The 18719-nt window shown below is 48.9% G+C and overlaps 1 protein-coding gene across 1 annotated transcript in view; it reads right to left on the bottom strand.

The window, feature by feature from the left end:
• Window positions 1-2143: 2143 nt before the first annotated feature.
• SHISAL1 (shisa like 1) overlaps window positions 2144-18719 on the bottom strand; it is a 100776-nt gene continuing 84200 nt past the window's right edge. The window contains exon 5 of the mRNA XM_064283393.1: window positions 2144-8481. Within this exon, the coding sequence (XP_064139463.1) occupies window position 8481 (1 nt within the window). The 3' untranslated portion in view covers window positions 2144-8480. The remainder of the gene's footprint in view (window positions 8482-18719) is intronic.

Here is an 18719-nt window from a genome sequence, read left to right as displayed (position 1 = left end):
ACACCGCTCAATCCATGACACAAGGATACAGTGAGAAGTAGTGTATACTCTGAACATCCAGGGTAGACACCAGCACGTATCAGTTCATCTCCCACTGCTGCATGGTCACCAAGTGACTAGGTCCTGCCTCCCTAATCCATCCTTTCCACAGCTAAGCCCTTCTTTTCTATATGGCAGAGCCGATGACGTCCCTCCCTTAATCCAGACCTGTGCATGGCTCCCCACTGTCCATACAGTCAAGCCCATGCCACTCAGCCAGCCAACCATGGCCTTGCAGGGTCTGGAGCCAGCCCACAGCTCCTTCTCACCTGCCATTACGCTCCTGCAACAGGTGGGGCCAAAATGGACCCTTCTTCCATGTCAGTGTAAGGGGACAGCTGGGAGAGAGAAGGTGGCCTTTTGGGGAGCCCAGTGTTCATTAAGGGAGGCAATTCTCTCTCCTCGTCCTGCAACAGAAGTGCTTCCACTCCCCAGAGAGGTTGTGTGTGTGTGTGAGCGTGTGTGTGTGTGAGCGTGTGTGTGTGTGTATTGTTAGTTGCCCCTTAGTCAGTGCTGACTCACGGTGACCTCATGGACAACAGAGTGAAACGCTGCCTGGTCCCGCAACATCCTCACAGTCGTTGCCATGTTTGAGCCCATTGTTGCAGCCGTTGTGTCAATCCATCTCAGTGGAGGTCTCCTCCTTTTCACTGACCCTCTACTTTACCAAACATGCTGCTATGTACGTGGGGGTGGGGGGGGGGTGGATTTCAAGATGACCACTCACAGTGGCTTGAAGGGCCTGCCAGAGGAGAAACTGGGCTTTCCTGCCTGGGTTGGGTGGTCTGCTCGGCTGGCCGACTGGCAGGCCTGCCCCCTAAGCTGAGGACAAGAGGTCAGCAGAATGGGAATGGGCGCTGAGGCGGGGGAATAGGAAACAGCCGTGCCCTCCCACCTCCGGGTCTGAAGAGAGCAGGCAAGCTTCCCGTGGGACAAGGAGGAACGTCTCACTGCTGAAGATGGCCAGGCATCAGGAGGGACGCCTGGGAGTGAGAGGCCTCAGAAGTAAGAGGCTATGGGGTTGACTGCTGTTGGCAAGTCCACCCCTGACCGACCAGGACTGTGTCCTGTCCTGCTCTTTCATGCCTGGGAATTGGGGCATGAGAAGACCCCCACAGGGCTCTCCAAAGAAGCCAGAAGCCTCCCAGGCGCCCCAAAAGAGCGCTGGCAGAGGGAACAGTGACATCCAGTCCTGCCCCCTTACCCATTTTCTGGTTCATTCTGCCCTAGCCCAGAAGCTGGTTGGGTAGTGGAGGAGGCGGGGTGCTGGAAAGTCAGACCACAGCCCCTTCCACTAGGCCAGGGAGCCAGCACTCAACTCTTGGGGCAGGAGAAAAAGCCTTGAACTGAATTTGAGATAGGAACTTTGAAAAGAACTGGGCTGGCCCTGAGCTTTGGAGTGACGATGCTGCTCTGGCCAAAGTGTGTCATGGGGTTGCTTCCTGGATGCAAAGTGGGTTCACCACCAGACAGCAGATACTGGAGGAATGAACCCCGTTCTGTGCACACACCCATGAGTCGAGGTGGCTCAACGAGCGCCTGCTGCTCCCTGAGCCCAGAGCATCGGTTCTCCGCACTCCCCCAGGCTAGAGCGGGTGCTCAGCCACTTCCTGCTGTTTTTCTGAGATCCTCATCCAGGAAGGGCTACTCTCCTGCTGCACCTCCTGAAGCCAGGAGGCAGAATGAGCAGCATACGAGAGGTGCCTGGCCTGGGGCGGTGGCCACTGATGGGGTGACCGTGCCTGCAGTGAGTGTCCTTGATGCCACTTGAGCACTCCATCTCTCCTTCCAGCCTCGCTCTTTCCCCTTTAAAGTTGGTGTCCACCTGGCCTCTCACTCTGCCCTCGGCCTTCTCTTCCCTGCCTTGGTCTTTGGACTTGTGTGACCAGCCCTCTCCACCCAGTTCCCTCTAAGAAGGTCCTGATCTGAAATCCCAGACCCTGGTCTGCCCTTCTTCCCAACAGGAAAAAAAAAAAAAGCAAACCAGTTGCCACGGAGTCAGCTCCCAACTCATGGCGACCCCCTGTGTGTCAGGGTAGAACTGTGCTCCACAGGGTTTTCAATGGCTGATTTTTCAGACATAAATTGCCAGGCCTTTCTTCCGAGGCACCTCTGGGTGGGCTCGAACCTCCAACCTTTCAGCAAGTAGTCACACACAAACTGTTTGCACCACCCAGGGACCTAAGAGCGACAAGTTACACATGTGCAGGTTCCCGCAAGTGCATTTTAAAACAGGAAAGCAAAATTTAACAGAGGGAACAGTTGACAGGACACTCCTTTATTAAAACCTAAGGACATCGTTATAAAAACTACTGTATAGAAAGACAAAAGCAGTGCGACAGCGGTCAGTGTAAAACACGTTCTTAGGATTATTGTTACATAATATCATTATTCTTATTAGGAATATTATTGGTTTTTGGTTTTCCCGGTCGTCAGCTCTCAGCGAGATCCCGTGCCCGACCCCTTGAAGTCAGGTTACAGCAGAGGGGACGGTTTCTGCTTCCTCCCCTGAAGCTGGCACACCCTCGTTGGCTGGCCCCACCAGGACACAGCCACTTTGGGGGGGTCCTGCCTTGTTAAGGCGATGGAGCCTCTCACCCTTGGAGTCCCCCTAAGTTATTGCACACCTCCAGACTCTGATTGATAGGTTATTTGACCGTGACAGGCCTCACCAGCTCTGTACACAGGAGGAGGGCTCAGGAGGAAACTGCTGTGCGAAAGACGGAGGTGATGTTCTACAGGAGGCTCTCTGGCCACTGGCTGGGGCCCCCGTTTGACGGCAGGTGGCTGCGTCATCTGCACCTGTCACTAGCGTGCACGGGGAAGCCACCCGAGTGTGTGCTGACTGCAGTCGGTCCTGCACATGTTAGAGGGTGGCTCAGGACAGCTCACGAGGGCACCACGTTGCACAGCTCAGGGGCACTGCTCACAGCGCAGTCTGGAGACGACATCCCTGGAGCCTGTGACCATCAGTATGACAGCATTGTGAACAGAGCCCCCGGAGCTGGGCACTGAGGCTGCCTCGAATTTTAGTCTGGTAAGGGCGATTGGGCCAGGGCTTTGACGTGTACATGGGAGTTTAAGGTACAGAGTGACTAATGGTCAAAGTGACATATTCACCAAGCATCTATCTAGCACCGACTGTGTGCCAGGGTCTTGACTAGAAACCAGGGGCTCCAATGCCAGCTCCAAGGTCACTTTCATGGACAGAGTAGTTAAGTATTCCTTATTCCATTTGTGGGTCTGATCCTTACTGTGAGGTACAGCTGAGTCACAAGCGACCCTCCACCTACATGAACCCATCACATTTCCTTACATCTCTGTCCGTAGCTCAGAAGCAGTCATCCCACACGCAGCCAGGGGCACCAGTCAGGTGCTCAGTCATATTTGTTGAGCAGATGAATGAATGAGTGAGTGAATGGATGAATGAATGGAAGCATGAATCTTTCAGGATTGACCTCTTCTATCTCCCCTGCCCACCCTCTTTCAACATTTGAATTCTTCAGGCCAAGATTGTAAGCGTTCACTTAACTACCATCACGTGACGTGTCTGCTCAGAGGGTCCGGGGTCCGGCTGTGGCATCACAGGTATGCCACGTTTGTTTTCCGGAAGGGCAGAGTGCATGACCCCAGTCCAGTGGCGTGTACCTGGTCTGCGGAAGTAGGGGCAAGGCCGCCGCCCACTCACAGGGGTGTGTGGCTGCCCCTTGGACCAGGTGGACACTGCCAGTTGCTTGTCAGGTGAGCAGTCCGATCAAGGCCCCCAAGCCTGTCTCTACTCTTTGAACCCCAGATTCTACAGCCACCATAAGGGGGGCCCACAGATACCTCCAGTGATGGTGTGATGGTCCCATTAGGGGGCCCCACGGACACCGCCCTGCGATGGCCTGATGGCCCCTCGACATCTACTTAGAAGTGCCCAAGCCGCCCACCCTGGTCCTCCATGTCACCCTGTATCATTGGGCCCAAGCCGCCCACCCTGGTCCTCCATGTCACCCTGTATCATTGGGTGCTCCGCACTTTCACCGGTGAAGGCCGCCTGGGTCCTGGCCCTTCCTGTCAGCAGAGACCGGTTGGCCGTGGTGGGTAATTCAAATAAACACATTTTTTAAAAAAGGGTCTGTGGCTCTGGGAAACTTGTCTTCTTTTATGTCACAACCTCCAGTAGAAGTGTGAACGGGGGAGGGAAGCGAGCCGGGGGAATGGGTCAGGGAGAGGGGGCTGGGGGCCAGGCCGCAGACCCAGCCCTGAGGGAACAGGGGGCCCGGGGGTGTGTACGGGGAGCCAGGAGGCAGCCATACCCACAGCTCCTTCTGTTTGAAATGACCTGAAGACATTTTCTTGCTTTGGAGGGGAGCTGGGCTACTTTGAGCCCCACGTTTCCCCCACACGCCCCAAGCCCTCCCTCCCAGCCCCGGAACTGAGTTTGCCTGAAGGGTTTCTCTGGTGCCGAGGGGAAATGCTACCCACGCCAGCAGTGCCAGCTGTCTACTGCTGTCGTTCTGAAGCATCAGACAGCCAGAGGGACCAGGGCTACCCGCGGGGCTCACGTGTGTGTGCATGTACGGACGCGTGTGTGTGCATGTGTGCGAGTTTTCAGTTAAGGCCTGTTTGAAGTTGGTAATGGTCGGCGTCACATGTTAGCCTGGCAGTCAGAAGCTTCCGGCGTGTCAGAAGGAGGCAGTTGTGCCTGTGGGTGGGTGACTGCAGAGGTCAGCTGGGGGGACCAGCGCAACCAGTGGAACTGCCAGGTACTGGTTCTGAACAGAGACTCAGACACACCCAACGGCGAGCTTGTACACAGACAGGAAGGAAAGCACAAAACTGCTCATGGGTAGCAGTTCCCCGCAGGGAAAACGTCCGTAAAATACAGGGAGTCAGCTACACAGACCGGCACCGGGCACAAGTATCTCAGTGGACAACCTGTCCCCATCCTCTCTCTCTTCCCCACTTTTTTTTTTTTTTTTACAAATTACAAGTCGCTAGCCAAAAGCTCACAGTAAAAAGTAAAAGTAGGCAGCTTGAAAAATTAGGTTTGGGAGTCACTAAGAAAGTCTCTGCTTGAATGTGTCACTACCTCGCGTCTAATCGGCAGGGACACTTCACTTATTGGCCACAAGAGGATGGGGAAGGGTTTTTGTCTAGGGCCTGAAGGACTTTGAGGAGCCCCTCCACCAAGTGGACTTCCTCATGCACATGCCGTCTACACAGGGCACGCCACCCAGGTGCACACCGTTCTTACCCTCTGGCAACTCTGTAAGATAGCCAGTGTTGTACCCTCTGCCCAGGTGAGAGAGCTAGACTCAGAGTGGGCAAACGATCAGCCCGAGGTCACCCAGCTGGGAGCGGCAGTACTGCAGACCCATGCTTGGGCCTCCGGACTCTGAGTCTGTCTGCTCCCCAGGCTGCTGCTAGGGCTGGGTCAGTCTGTGATCTTCCCCTGTCTGGCTGCCCAAGAGCCACCCTGCCCAGCCCTGGGGGCCATTGAGGAGAGAGGCTCCAAAACTCAAAACCAAACCTGTTGCTGTCAAGTCGATTCCAACTCATAGTGACCCTGCAGGACAGAGCAGAACTGCCCCACAGAGTTTCCAAGGACCAGTTGGTGGATTCAAACTGCTGACCTTTTGGAGAATAACCGTAGCTCTCAACCACTGTGCCACCAGGGATCCAGAGAGGCTCCAGGCAGCAGTTATTCCTGAAAAGACCTTTGGTGGAGCCAGGAGGAGCTCCTGCCAGGGTGCAAATCTCAAGAATGCAAGTCTGGAGAGTCCTGCCCTGCTGGGCTCTGTGGCAGTGCCACTGACTTGGCACTCAGGGGAAGGAGGCAAGACCACCAGCCTTCTCGGCAGAGGAAGTGTCTTAGTGTGAGCAGCTACGGAGGTATCCCAGGACCACAGGACAGCACAGATGGGAGGTTTTTAAGGGTGAGCCGGCCTGACTCCTTCCCCTTACAGACGGGGAAAATGAGGGCAGAGAGGACACAGGACTCATCTAAGTCACACTGCTCTTAGCAGCAGAAATGATGCTGGAATTTGAGTCTTGTGAGCTCCTTGGCCCAGGATTAGGTGCTTTCTGACTCCTGAGGCTCTGCAGATGGGATGCAGGTGTGGGCTGATCCAGCTGCATACCTTCACGGCAACTGCTGCTCTGCAAGGACAAGGCCCAGGGGCACGTCCTGGGTGACTCAGAATCAGGGAAAAAGAAACCATATCTGCTTTTAATCAAGAACCTTAGCGACGGTTCTCCCACTTTGCCTCTGCCAAGCTGTACCCCTGGGGATTGGCAGCACTAGATGGAGGAGATGGGTCTGGGCCTTCCACAGCCTGCCCGTGTGATCTTGTGCAAGCCATGTGACCCACCCGAGTCTCAGTTTCCTAGTCCATGAAATGGGAAAAGTCCCTTCTTTAACGGCTATTGTGAGAATGAAGAGTCAGGGTGTGTGGAAAATGCTTCATGCCCTGGAAAGTTCTTTCCGTTTTATCAAAGGGCATAAAGTTTGATGCTATGTGTCTCACAGTGAACCCCAGAACCTGGGCTCTCTATCCTCACCTCTTTCCACACTTGCTCTGAGTCCCAGCCACCCTGGCTTTCTTTGGGTTCCTTGAAACCACCAAGCCTGTTGCTGCCTCAGGGCCTTTGCACTGGCTGCCCCCTCTGCCTGGAATACTCTTCCTTCTGTATTTAAAGCTCACGGTTAGCTCTTTCTTATCATTCAGACTGGGCATAAGTATTACCTCTTCAGAAAGGCCTTCTCAGACCACCCAAGCTTCCCAAAGCCCCCACTAATACCTCACTTTGGCTGAATTCTTGTGGCGCACTCCCCACTGTGGACATCTTCCTCGTTCACTGTTTATTTCCTCACTGTCCTCTTCCCCAGCTAGCAGGCCAGCACCACATGCACGGACCTCGCTCACGCTCCTGTCCCGTGAACAGATGGTGTGTGTGCGAGAATGCTGGCTCTGGTTAAATGACAATACAGGGTCAGGAGGCGACACGTTTATTGAACAGGGCCAGTGAGCTAACAGCTGGGGAGGCTCGGGGGTCACGTGACACTGGTAGGATGAATATGTCTACACCAGCAGCATGGCCTCTGGGGATTTGTGTGGTGGGTTCCCGGGTGAGGCCCTTCCCTGTGTGGGCCGGGGCGGGCCGGCGGATGGATGGACGGGCCGTGGCCGAGCTGAGCTCTGTGGACAGAGGTTCCGGGCATCCAAGTGTGCTTGGGAGTCCCACCTGAAGTGGGAGGATTGCTTCCTGCCCCCAGGGATTTCCATCATTCTCATCACTCTGTCCGGCCGTGCTCTATGTGTCTGTCCCTCCCATTAGATGGGAGGCTCCCAGGGATAGGGGTCAGGCCTGGCACACAGTAGGAGTTTAACCAGAGTGTGTTGAGTGAATGAGGGTCCCAGGTAGTTGATGATGGATAATGCCAGGTGGCATCCTGCCCACTGAAAAGTCATCGGGGAGATACTGAAGGGAATTGTGCTGGGAGATCCTGGATTTTTTTTATGTACCTGCAGTCTCCCCATCTAGTGGCCCTGGGCACCCTTTCCCTGCTCTGAGCTGTTTCTGCAAGGGTCATCCATACCCACCCCACAAGGTGTCATGCGGTGAGAGTGAACGCGGGTGCACATGAAGATGCCTAACCTGGTGCCTGCCCCACGGTCGTGCCCAAGCTGCAACCCCTGTTATTACTATTGTTACGGGAAGGAATCTGTAAGAATGAGCCCTGACTGGCATTTTCAAATCCCTAGTGGCCTCTGAGACACAGTGAAGACAAACCATCTTCCCTGGCCCAGGAGGTCACTGAAGCTTGTGCACAGTGGGACCGTGCCCTGTGCATGCAGCCCCCGGGAGCTGGGAAGAATTCTCAGCCACAGGGTGACCCGCACCCCTCAGAGAACTTTGGAGGGAGAACCCCAATAAAAACCACCCAAGCAACCCAACAACAAGGACACCCCAAATCACACACACATACACACACACACGCACGCCCACACTCACAGTCAATATTCTGATGTGGATAGGCCCCAGGGGCCACTGCTGGAGGGAAAGGAGGCGAGGGGAGTGTCGTATTTGAGCCACAGGTATGACTTACAGGTCTCATCCTGCTGGCTTTAATCGGCCAGAGCAGCTTTGTGTTGGTCAGCCTGAGTCCACCACAGCATCACCTCTCAGCAGCCACCAGCCCAAAATGGGACTATTGCTTGCGGACGGGTGGCCCAGAGCCCCTTCCCCTGCACCCCCGGCCCCGCCCCTGAGTGTGCTCCTAATCTTAGAAGTCTGTGGAAGGGGGTTTGGGGCACCGGCAGCATTTCCTCCTCTGCCACCACCACCGCCGTCTTGGCTCGCTCTGCGTCTCGGTTAGGAGTCGTTCTTGGAAGCTGAGCCGGGCGCTCTGGATCTCACCTCCTCCATCCTGAGGCACGGCAAAAAGGTTTTCTGGAAGAAGCAGAAGGAAATGAAATATCACATGGTGTCTCCTCTACAGGGACTCACTGGGGACGTTGTTCTCAGGCCTCAGTAATAGGAGGAGATGGGTTTTCTCTGAGCAAGTGGCTCGTCTTTGCCCCCAGACATTGTGAAACTTGTAACTCTAAGGCTGGAATCAAGGCAGGAAAGCCTGTTCTCACTATGGTTCACTATAGTCCTAGTGTACCTGACATATGCAATAAGACAAGAAAAAATGCATCAAGTGTCAGGATTAGAACGGAAGAGCCAAAATGATAATTATTTGCAGATATTTTACAGAGAAAATCCAACAGAATCAGCAGGCTAATTATTAGAATGAATAAGAGAGTTCAGATACAAAGATACAAAATTTTCAATCTGTAAGCTATTTGATCATCTTGCAAAAATTGCCATTGTTCATCTGCACTGCTGATCATCTTGGTGATTATACGTCTTGGTTTGGGAGAGTCTCAGTTAACACCTGTTCTGGCATATTTCTTAACACACCTGTTCTGGCATATTTCTTAACAGTGTCCCCTGCCCCATCAAAGCGTCTTGATTTGGATAATAAATTAAACTCTATAACAAAGTGGAAGCCATTATAAACAGATACAGATATCTACGAATCATAATAGTAATAAAGACTATTATGCATCTTTGTGACGGTTAAGATTGCGTGTCCACTTGGCTGGGCCGTGATTCTCAGTGTTTATATGTGATCACTCCCATGACTGACTCTGCTCTGAGTAGCCAATCAGTTGAAGGGGAGTTTCCTTGGGGTGTGGCCTGCATCTGAATATAAGCGGACGTTCTGGCTTTTTTGCTCTCTCTGGATCCTGCGGCTGCCTCCTGTTCATCTGACCTACAGTTCCTGGGACTTGAGCTATCAGCTTACCTGATAGCTTGACAGCCCCTGCAGCTCCTTGAATCAGGAGAAGCCTTGTGGTCTTGCCTGCCAATCTTGGGATTTGTTGATATTCATAGCCTGTGAGCAAAAGCTCTGCTTTCTGACCTGCTGATCTTGGGTTCACCAGCTCCTGCAGCTACCTGAATCAGGAGAAGCCTCTGTCCTAATCCATGGACTTGGGACATTCCAGCCTCTACAATTGTGTGAGCTGTTTCTTTGATATAAATTTGTCTTCACATGTATTTATACACTTTACTGGTTTTGCTTCTCTAGAGAACCCAGCCTAAGACAATCTTGAAATGACACCCCTGGTTAGGACAATATCACACAAGCCGTGGAAATGAAATCAGGGGATCCTCGTACAAGGTCAGGCTAAGAGACCAACAGAGGAGAGCCCAGGGTGTAAAACAGACCCATGGAGCACGTGCAGCTATGACTGGCAGAGCTGAGTTGCCTTTGCCCTTACTCTTCTTAAAATTGCCTCCAAAGAATGAGGGCAATGAGGGACAGAAGTTTACCAATTCCATCTGTGGCAGGCACTGTGAATCCCTCTCCTACATTCGTTTACAGTGATAATGTGCTCAGTCACAAACACTCACCTTCCCAGGCTCCCTTGCAGGCAGGGGAGGCCATGTGACCCAGTCTGGCCAATGCCAGTCCACGGAAGCAGAAATCTATTAGAAAGAGGACATGAAGTCCAGAGGAGAATCAGCCATTTTCCAACCATGAAAATGAAGGACTCTCACTAACACAGGTGGAGTGGAAAGCACGGAGAAACCTGGGTTCTGGTGGCAGAACTTTTTATCGGCAAGAAAAATAGACCCCATTTGGTTACGCCACTGTGGCTGCATTTCTGCTACTTACATCTGATTACAGCTCTTCACGGATAAACCATCTTTAACCAAGCTAGGAAGCTACTGAAGCCCCATACCCAAAAAGAAGAAAAGGCTTCCCAAGGCTGTGCATGTTAGCCAGGGTATGGGAAGAAGTTGATGGAGGGTCTCCAATACAACCCCAAAGCCTGCTTCTCCCAAATGAGTGGTACCCCAAGGGGGGAGGCAGCCCTCTCCTACTTGCACCAGTTGGGGTGTGTGGGAGAGTCCATGAACGGCCTCCTCAGCCTCTCAGAGCAAAGTCAGATCCAGGTAACCTCCCGCCACCTGCTTTATTTTTCTGCAGAGCATGGAACTCGATCTAGCATACCACATATTTTGCTTATTTATCTGGTTTATGTTTGTCTCCCCCCAACTAGAAAAGGCCAAGGAGTTTGTGCACCTTGTTCATTGCTGCATCCCCAGAGCCTAGGACATTACCTGGCACGCAGTAAGTGCTTCATCAATATTTGTTGGATGAATTTAAAACCAAAATGAACCATCTTTCAAGTATAAAGTCAATAGAAAAGCTCTTTGAACATATTCTTTGAATTATAGTTGCCATGATCCCTTTTAAAATGAATTACTAGAGGACACACTCAGGCTAACCAGAAGATAAGTGGAATAATGCTGGCAAGAGCACTGGAAATGAACACAGAATCTATTTCACTACAGGACTAAGTCTAAAACAAATCTAAGGATTGTGACTATTACAGAAAAGAATGAAACAGAAAACACAGGACCCATGTAAGTGATAATCGGCAGGAAGGAAAGAGGTGAGAAGCGGGAAGTAATGTAAGGAAACTGACATCTTAGTCATTTATACCTGGGTCTAAAGAATCATTTGGAGGTTGAAGTGAAATTGGAGGTACGAAGGTAAATAGGAAAAAAAAAAAAAAGGAATATAATCAACCAAAACTTTGGTGGAAGGGACAGATGGAAAGGGAACATAGAAATATCCTAATTTGGACATTCGTAGTAGGGAGAAAATAAACACTGCCTAAAGAAATGGAAGATTAAGAGTGCTCTATCATATTATGGATATGAAGATGACTACTGGATCAAAATTACAAGTTTTCCAAATTATCAAAAGATGTATAAACAAAATATAAAACAAAGACAACCCAGAGCCTATGGCGAGAGTTGACAACCTCCACAAAAGCTATAAAAGCAGAAAGTGTATCATAAGCTACGATGACAGAACTAAGTCCGAGTGGATCCACCGTGTCAGGCAACATAAATGAGCCATAAGCACTTGCTGGAAGAAAAGAAAAAAAGACTCTCAGACTGGTTTAATACAAAGGGATTGGCAGAAATAAAATAAACAAGCACAAACCAAAAGAAACCAGGGATCTTGAACTGAGTATCAGACAAAGCTAAAGTCAGGGCACAAGAAATATTAAATGAGAAAAAGAAGAGCACTGTGGAAGCAACAAAAAAGAGAGGAAACTTGAAGACCTAAAAGTAATGAATGCTTAAAAAAAAACTTTTTTACACACCATATAACATAGCATTGACATTTATAGAGCAAGAACTGGAGAAAATTTGGGAAGAAAAAGACAGGGTATGCTAGTGTTAAAACCCGTTGCTGTCGGGTCAATTCCAACTCATAGTGACCCTATAGGACAGAGTAGAGCTGCCCCAGAGGGTTTCCAAGGAGTGAATGGTGAATTTGAACTGTTGACCTCTTGGTTAGCAGCCGAGCTTTTAACCACTAAGCCACCAGGGGTCCATGCTAATATTACCCAGAAAAAATATTAGTATACTTTAATTCACCTCTCCAGCCGTTACGGATGAAGTAAACAAAAGTATAAGGAAGGCTATAAGGAGAGCCAAATAATCTAATTAATAGAATAGGGGTGTGTGTGTGTCTGTGTAAAACAGAACGTACCTTCTGTTCAAGTGTTCTTTAAAATGCATAAAGACTATTAAGCCACAAAGAAAATAAATTCCAAAAAGTAGAAATAGAACAGATGACATTCTCTGATCACAATATTAAATTTAACGAACGTTGAATTAAATTAAAAAAAATATTAACAGTTAAAAGAAAAAACAAAGCAAACTGCCACCAGGAATTAAAAAACAAAAAACTCTTTAAAATAACTCTAGAATCAAAGAAGGAGTCAAAAAACAAAATTGCAGAAGATCTAGATAATAGTGAAAATAAAAACGTTACATGGTAGAACCTGTGGGATATAGCCAAGACAATGCTCCGAAGAAAATCCATAACCTTAAATACCGATCTTAATAAACAAGAAAACACAAATTAACCATCCAATTAAGAAAAGTTAGGAAAGAAAGACAATAAACTTCAAGAAAGCAATTGACAAATTAAATGGAGTTTAAAACAGCAAAATAAAAGAACTAATAAATAAATTCACTTTCTGGTTCTTTGGGGAAAAAAATAAATGTTAACTATTGGCAAATCTAATAAACAAAAGGGAGGAAAGTATAAATGTACACGTAAGAAATATAAAGGTGAAGTGACTGCTTGGAAAAATCACCAGTACTTTTGCTCTTTAATTCCACTGCTCCCACCAGCCTTTAACCCCTTCAAACAGGCTTTTGCTCCAACCACTCCACAGAATTTCCCCTTGTCAAGGTCACCAGAGACCTCCATGTTGCCAAGTCCAATGGCCAATACTCGGTCCTCCTTTGTCTTGTCTTCTCAGCAGCATGGGCACAGGTGATCATTCCTCCTGCTCTTGCTTCCTGGATACCCCAGCCTCTTCTCCTGGCTCCCCTCCTACTTTTCTGGCTGCACGTGCTCAGGGTCCTCTGCTAGGCTCTCCCCGTTTCCTGACTCCTCTCAATCTCTTCTCACTCCTGAGGCTATCATCTCGTCCCAAGGATTTGAACACAATCTCTATGTTGATGGCTCTCCAGCCTCAAACTCGCACCTGAACTCTAAGCTCATATATCCAAATTGTCTACCTGACATCAAAACATGTAGTGGACACCTCAAATTTAATATGCCCCAGGTTAAAATCCCAGTCTTCCTCTCCAAACCATCTTTTCCCACTATTTTTCCGATGTCTCCAGCTGCAACTCCATCCTTCTGGTTGCTCATATCTGAATCCCAGAGTCATCTTTGGCCTCTCTCTTTGTCTCATACCCCACACCCAATCCATTAGCAAATCCCATGGGCTCTTCCTTCAGAATTGGCCATAAACCTTGCAATTCCTATCATGGTCCAAGCCAGAAGGATTCTTGCAGTGGCCTCCTCACCGCTCAAATCCTTTGTCTACGCTCAACACAGCAGCCAGAGGGAGCCGGTGAAAATCCAAGTCAGGTTATGTCTGTCCTCTTCTAAAAAGCCTCAGTGGCCCCCAGCTCACTCAGAGTAGAAGCCAAAGTACCCCCCATTGCCCCACTACCTCTCTGATCTTATCTTTTATTCTCCCTTTTGCTTACTCCTCTCCAGTCTCCCTGGGCACAATCCTACCGCAGGACTTTTGCACTTCCTCCCTCTGCCTCAAGCTTCTTCTCCTGGATAAAAGCAGGGCTTATCCCCTCATCTCCTTTAAAGCACCTTTTTAGTGAGACCCTCCCTGACCACTCTATTAAAATCACACTCCATCTCAGACTTTCTCCCCACTTTCACGTTATTTTTTTCCATTTATCAGTGAGGATGGCAAGACTTCGTGCTGGAACCTTGATGGCACAGTGGTTAAGAGACGTTCCTTGGAAATTCTATGGGGGCAGTTCTACTCTGCCCTATAGGGTTGCTATGAGTCGCAATAGACTCCACAGCTATGGGTTTTATAACTGTGGTTATAATCCCATTAAGGAATGGGGTTTTCTTTGTTATGTTAATGAGGCAAGATTAGAATAGATATCTTAAATCAATCTTTTTTGAGAAAGAAAAAGAGCAAATTAAGCAAAAAAGCATAGACTGGGGAAGAGAGATGCCAGGCTACATGAAAATTGCTGAGGGACAGAAGCTGAAAAGAGACAAGGACCTTCCCCCAGAGCCGACAGAGAAAGAAAGCCTTCCCCTACAGGTGGCACCCTAAATTCAGACTTCAAGCCTCCTAACTGTGAGAAAATAAATTTGTTTGTTAAAGCCACTCATTTGTGGTTTTTCTGTTATAGCAGTGCTAGATAACAAAGACACTGTCCAAGAACAAATCTAAAATGAGAGAAATGCAAATTAAAGCTGCAAGGACAAAGGATTCCAGAGCATAGACAAAGGAAAGCTTTGGCACTCTTTCACACCTTACATTCACAAGGATCAAAAAGCTTGACAGCACAATGTGTTTGCTGGTTGGTGGGGGAAAGCCCTCTCCTTTACTGCTGGTGGGAGAGACATGGGTGTAACTTTTATGGAAGGTAATTTGACATTATCCCATGTTACGGATTAAATTGTGTCCCCCCAAAATATGTGTTGTAAATTCTAACCACTATGCCTGTGGTTATAATTCCATTTGGGAATGAGTTGTCTTTGTTATGCTAATGAGAGAGGATTCATGTAGGGTGTGTCTTGAGTCAATCTCTTGAGATATAAAAGAGATTAAAACAAGCAAGTGAGGAAGCAGGGACGGGGGCAGAGAAATGCCAAGTCACATGATGATCACCCAGGAGCAGAAGCTCAAAGAGACAAGGACCTTCCTCCAGAGCTGATGGAGAGAGAAAGGCTTCCCTGAGAGCTGGCACCTTGAGTCCAGACTTCCGCGTCCTAAACTGTGAGAAGATAAACTTCTGTATGTGAAAGCCACCCACTTGTGGTATTTCTGTTATAGCAGCACTAAATGACTGAGACAGAATTCGGTAGTGAGAGTGGCGTGCTGCTCTAACAGTCGCCCACGATGTGGAAGCGGCTCTGGAATTGGATAATGAGTGGAGGCTGGAAGAGTTTTGAGGTGTCTAATAGCAAAAGCCTAGATTGCACTGAAGAGACTGCTGGTAGAATTATGGACATCAAAGGCAATGCTATTGAGGGCTTGGAAGGGAGTGAGGAGAGCCATAGAGAAAGTCTCTATTGTTGCTAGAATGTTGTTGGAAATGTGGGCATTAAATGTGTTTCTGGTGAGACTTTAAAAGAAAATGACAAACATGCGATTGGACAACAGAGGAAGGGTGATGCTTTTTATGTAATGGCAAAGAACTTGTCTGAATTATGTTCAAATGTTTGGTGGAAGGTAGAACTTGTAAGTGATAAACTTGGATATTTGGCTGAGGAGGTTTCTAAGCAAGATCTTAAAGGGGCCACATGGCTTCTCCTTGCCACTCACAGTAAAATGCAAGAAGAAAGAGGTGGACTTAAAAATGAACTGTGCAAACTAAGGACACATGTCCTAGAATGTTCACCAAAGACATGGCTACACAGTCTTTTGTTACAGAGATTAAGCCTAAGACTGATGGACCTAAACAACTACCACAGAAGAAAATCCACCAGCTTAGACAGATAAAGAACGAAAGCCAAGCTGTCTGCCTCTTGGAATTCTACAGGCAGGAAACAGGCCAAAGAAGCTACATCTGTTGCCCTCCAAAAAACAAAAGGACCATCCCTGGAGAGATCCAGAGATTAGCAAAACTGTTGGAAGGAGCACAGGAAGCAGGACAGTCTTGGTTTCAAAGGGTGGGGCCACAGTTTCCTGAACCTCAAAGGGTGGGGCCACAGTTTCCTGAATCTCAAAGGGTGAGGCTACAGCCTCCTGAGTTTCAGAGTTGAATTTTGCTAACTCTGTTCTGGTGTGTGGGGTTCCTGTTACAATGTGCCAGGGGGATGGGGTTGCTGCCCAAAGCTGAGGCGGTAGAGTTGCCATGCCCAAAAGGCAGAAGAACAGAGCCTGCCAGGGCCAAGGGGTGGGGTCGCCGCTCAGATGGACTAGAATAAAGGTGCTGCCTAAAGCCGAGGGAGCAGGGTTGCTATCCCAGAGGGCCTGGAAGGTGCTGCTGAAGCCCAGGGCTAATGGACCTACACCCAGCAAGCCCCTTAGCAACTGTCCTACAGCTCTACTCACAAGGGTATGATATATGCACATGGTCATTCATTGCAGCAATGTGGGTAATGGAAGGTTAGAACCAATGAAATGTCCATCGGGAGAGCACTGTTTAAAAACAATGGCTCAGAGTGACATCTGTGAAAATGGCAGAGTAAGCAGCTCCAAGGGCCCATCCCTCCACAGAAGCAAAAATGGTCAGAATCAATTTTGTCAGAACCCTAGAAAAGAGTCCAAGGTTTACAGCAACCAAGCAAATGAAGAATTGAGAAAAAGGCAACTTAAAAATGGTAGGAAAGCTTTGTGGCATTTTTATTTGTCCTTACCACACCCCCCTTATTGGTTCAATGGTGGTCTTGAAAAGGGCATCCCTGGTTTCAGAGGGAGCAGAGCAGACCTTAATCACAAAGAATTGCACTTGTCTGTTCTAAGCCGTTTGGTGGCTGCCTGCAGGACTGACACAGGGTGCTTGTCTCTATTTCATCTATCTCAGGGCTCACTCTAGGTGGGAAAATGGTGGGCACTCCTCCATAATATTGTGAGGCAAACGAACAACCCACAGTCACGTCGGGCAAAATTATGGCTGAGGCATAGAATAGAATGCCGAAAGCCTGGGAGCAAAGACTGGGGGAATAGTTTCTTTGGGATTAGAGGTTTCAAAAGTGCCTATGTACACTGAAGAATTTGGAAAGCCACATGCATGCACAGGGCACGAAGTATGCTCAGGAAAGTTCTGAGAAGACCCTAAGCTTGCACCTTAAGCTGATCTCTAGGCTCAGTGCAAGCAGGAAGTGAGGGCTAAGGCAGAGTAATAAACAGCCTGGCTAAATGTTGAAGCAGTGCCAACACAGAGCTAATCCACAAAGACTGAAAAAGGTTTTCCTCTCCTCTCCTCATCTCTCCCCTCCCTTTTCTTCTCCTTCCTCCCCCTCTTTCCTTCCCCTCCCCTCCCCCCTCTCCTTTCATCTCCTCTTCTTCCTTCCCTTCCTCTTGTCTCCTTCTCTTTTATTTTTGCTCCTGGTGTTCAAGGAAATCTCTGGAAAACACTAGCTGAACACAAGCTAAAGAACATAGATTTCAGAGACCATACACGACAAAGAACACAGACTTACAAAACTCGTTAAAAAAAGTCACTAAACAAACAAGCAGCTACATCTTAGAGGAAGCAACAAAAAATAAACCCTGAGGTAGAGGAAGAGTCTGATTTCCAGAGTTACCACATTATAAAAATAATACTCACGATATTCAGTTTTCAAAGGAAATTCAAAGAAACAAGCAAGTATGACCCATTCACAGAAGAAATTAACAGAAACTGTCCCTGAGGAAGGACAGGGGAGGTGACTTAAGGTTCTGCCTAAGGTGACTTAAGGTGGCTGGGCCACAGTGTCAGAAGTTCAGCTTAGGTGGTGGAGAACCTGTCTCCAATCACTGTGCTATACAGTCACGTTAGTGGGGAAAGAGAAAGGGAAAAACGAACATGGATTAATTCTTTGTCTAGGGTTGGGTGATGATCAGAACCTGGCCTTGGAGACCCCCCAGTTTGGAGGGCAGACAGTGGCATCAGGTGGGTAAGTATCAGGACAGGGGGAGCCCAGGGGCTGAGGGAAGAGGGACAGAAAGTCAGAGGAAGCTTCTGGAAAAAGTCCAAGCAGTTGTCCAGCCTTTGCTTGGCCTCCCCTCAATAAGAGAGCTCACTAACTCACGGCTCATTCCTCTTCAAGCAGTTCAGTTAGGTGGAAAGCTGGTATAATGACGGGCTAAATCAGTCCCACCCCCTGTAGTTCACAGCCTGTCCTCCTGACCCTGGTGGCCCTTCTGGCATGTGGCAGCAGCAACCTGTGTCTCATTCATCTTTGCTCTTCTAGACTGAAGTGGAAAACATGTTCCTCACTCTCAGGGTTGAGGCAGTATCTCCTCAGCCAAGGACTCTATGTGGCTGTCCCTGATTCAGGACCCCCATTCAGGCCAGCCCCCACCTCTCCCCAGAGTGACTTCTCTGGAGGGCAAAGACTGCTTGAGTCACCCTGATGGAGGAAGCTCTGTTTGGGGATGATAAACACAGAATTCAGGTTGGTGGCCCCCTTCCAAGGAACGGGTATGCCAAGGGCCTCTATGGTATTGATATCACTCTATTTCTTACGCTGACCACTGGAGACATAGGAGTTTGTGCCATTATTTTTTAATACCTTACATATACATGTCATGTATATTCTTTTGTGCATATGAAATGTTTCCCTGGGGTATGGTCTGTACCACCTTTTATCCCTCAAGAGATAAAAGGAAAGGGAAGCAAGCAGAGAATGGGGACCTCATACTGATACCAATTGCCAATCTGACACAAAGGGTCCTCGTCTTTTCCCGAGTAAGAATACACGCGAAAGGTAAACTTTACCTTCAGTAAGCTTTATTTTGCTTGAGTCAAGCAAACGGAGTGAGTGGAAGATTAAGCCTCTCCAAAAGACTGACTTGAAAAGGAAAGCAAGGCTAGGGCTTCTATGGGTTCGG

This window comes from Loxodonta africana, chromosome 4 (assembly GCF_030014295.1).
Source record: "Loxodonta africana isolate mLoxAfr1 chromosome 4, mLoxAfr1.hap2, whole genome shotgun sequence".
Taxonomy (NCBI): domain Eukaryota; kingdom Metazoa; phylum Chordata; class Mammalia; order Proboscidea; family Elephantidae; genus Loxodonta; species Loxodonta africana.
The sequence above is the reverse complement of the archived record's forward strand: the minus strand, read 5'-3'. Positions and strand labels throughout refer to the sequence as shown.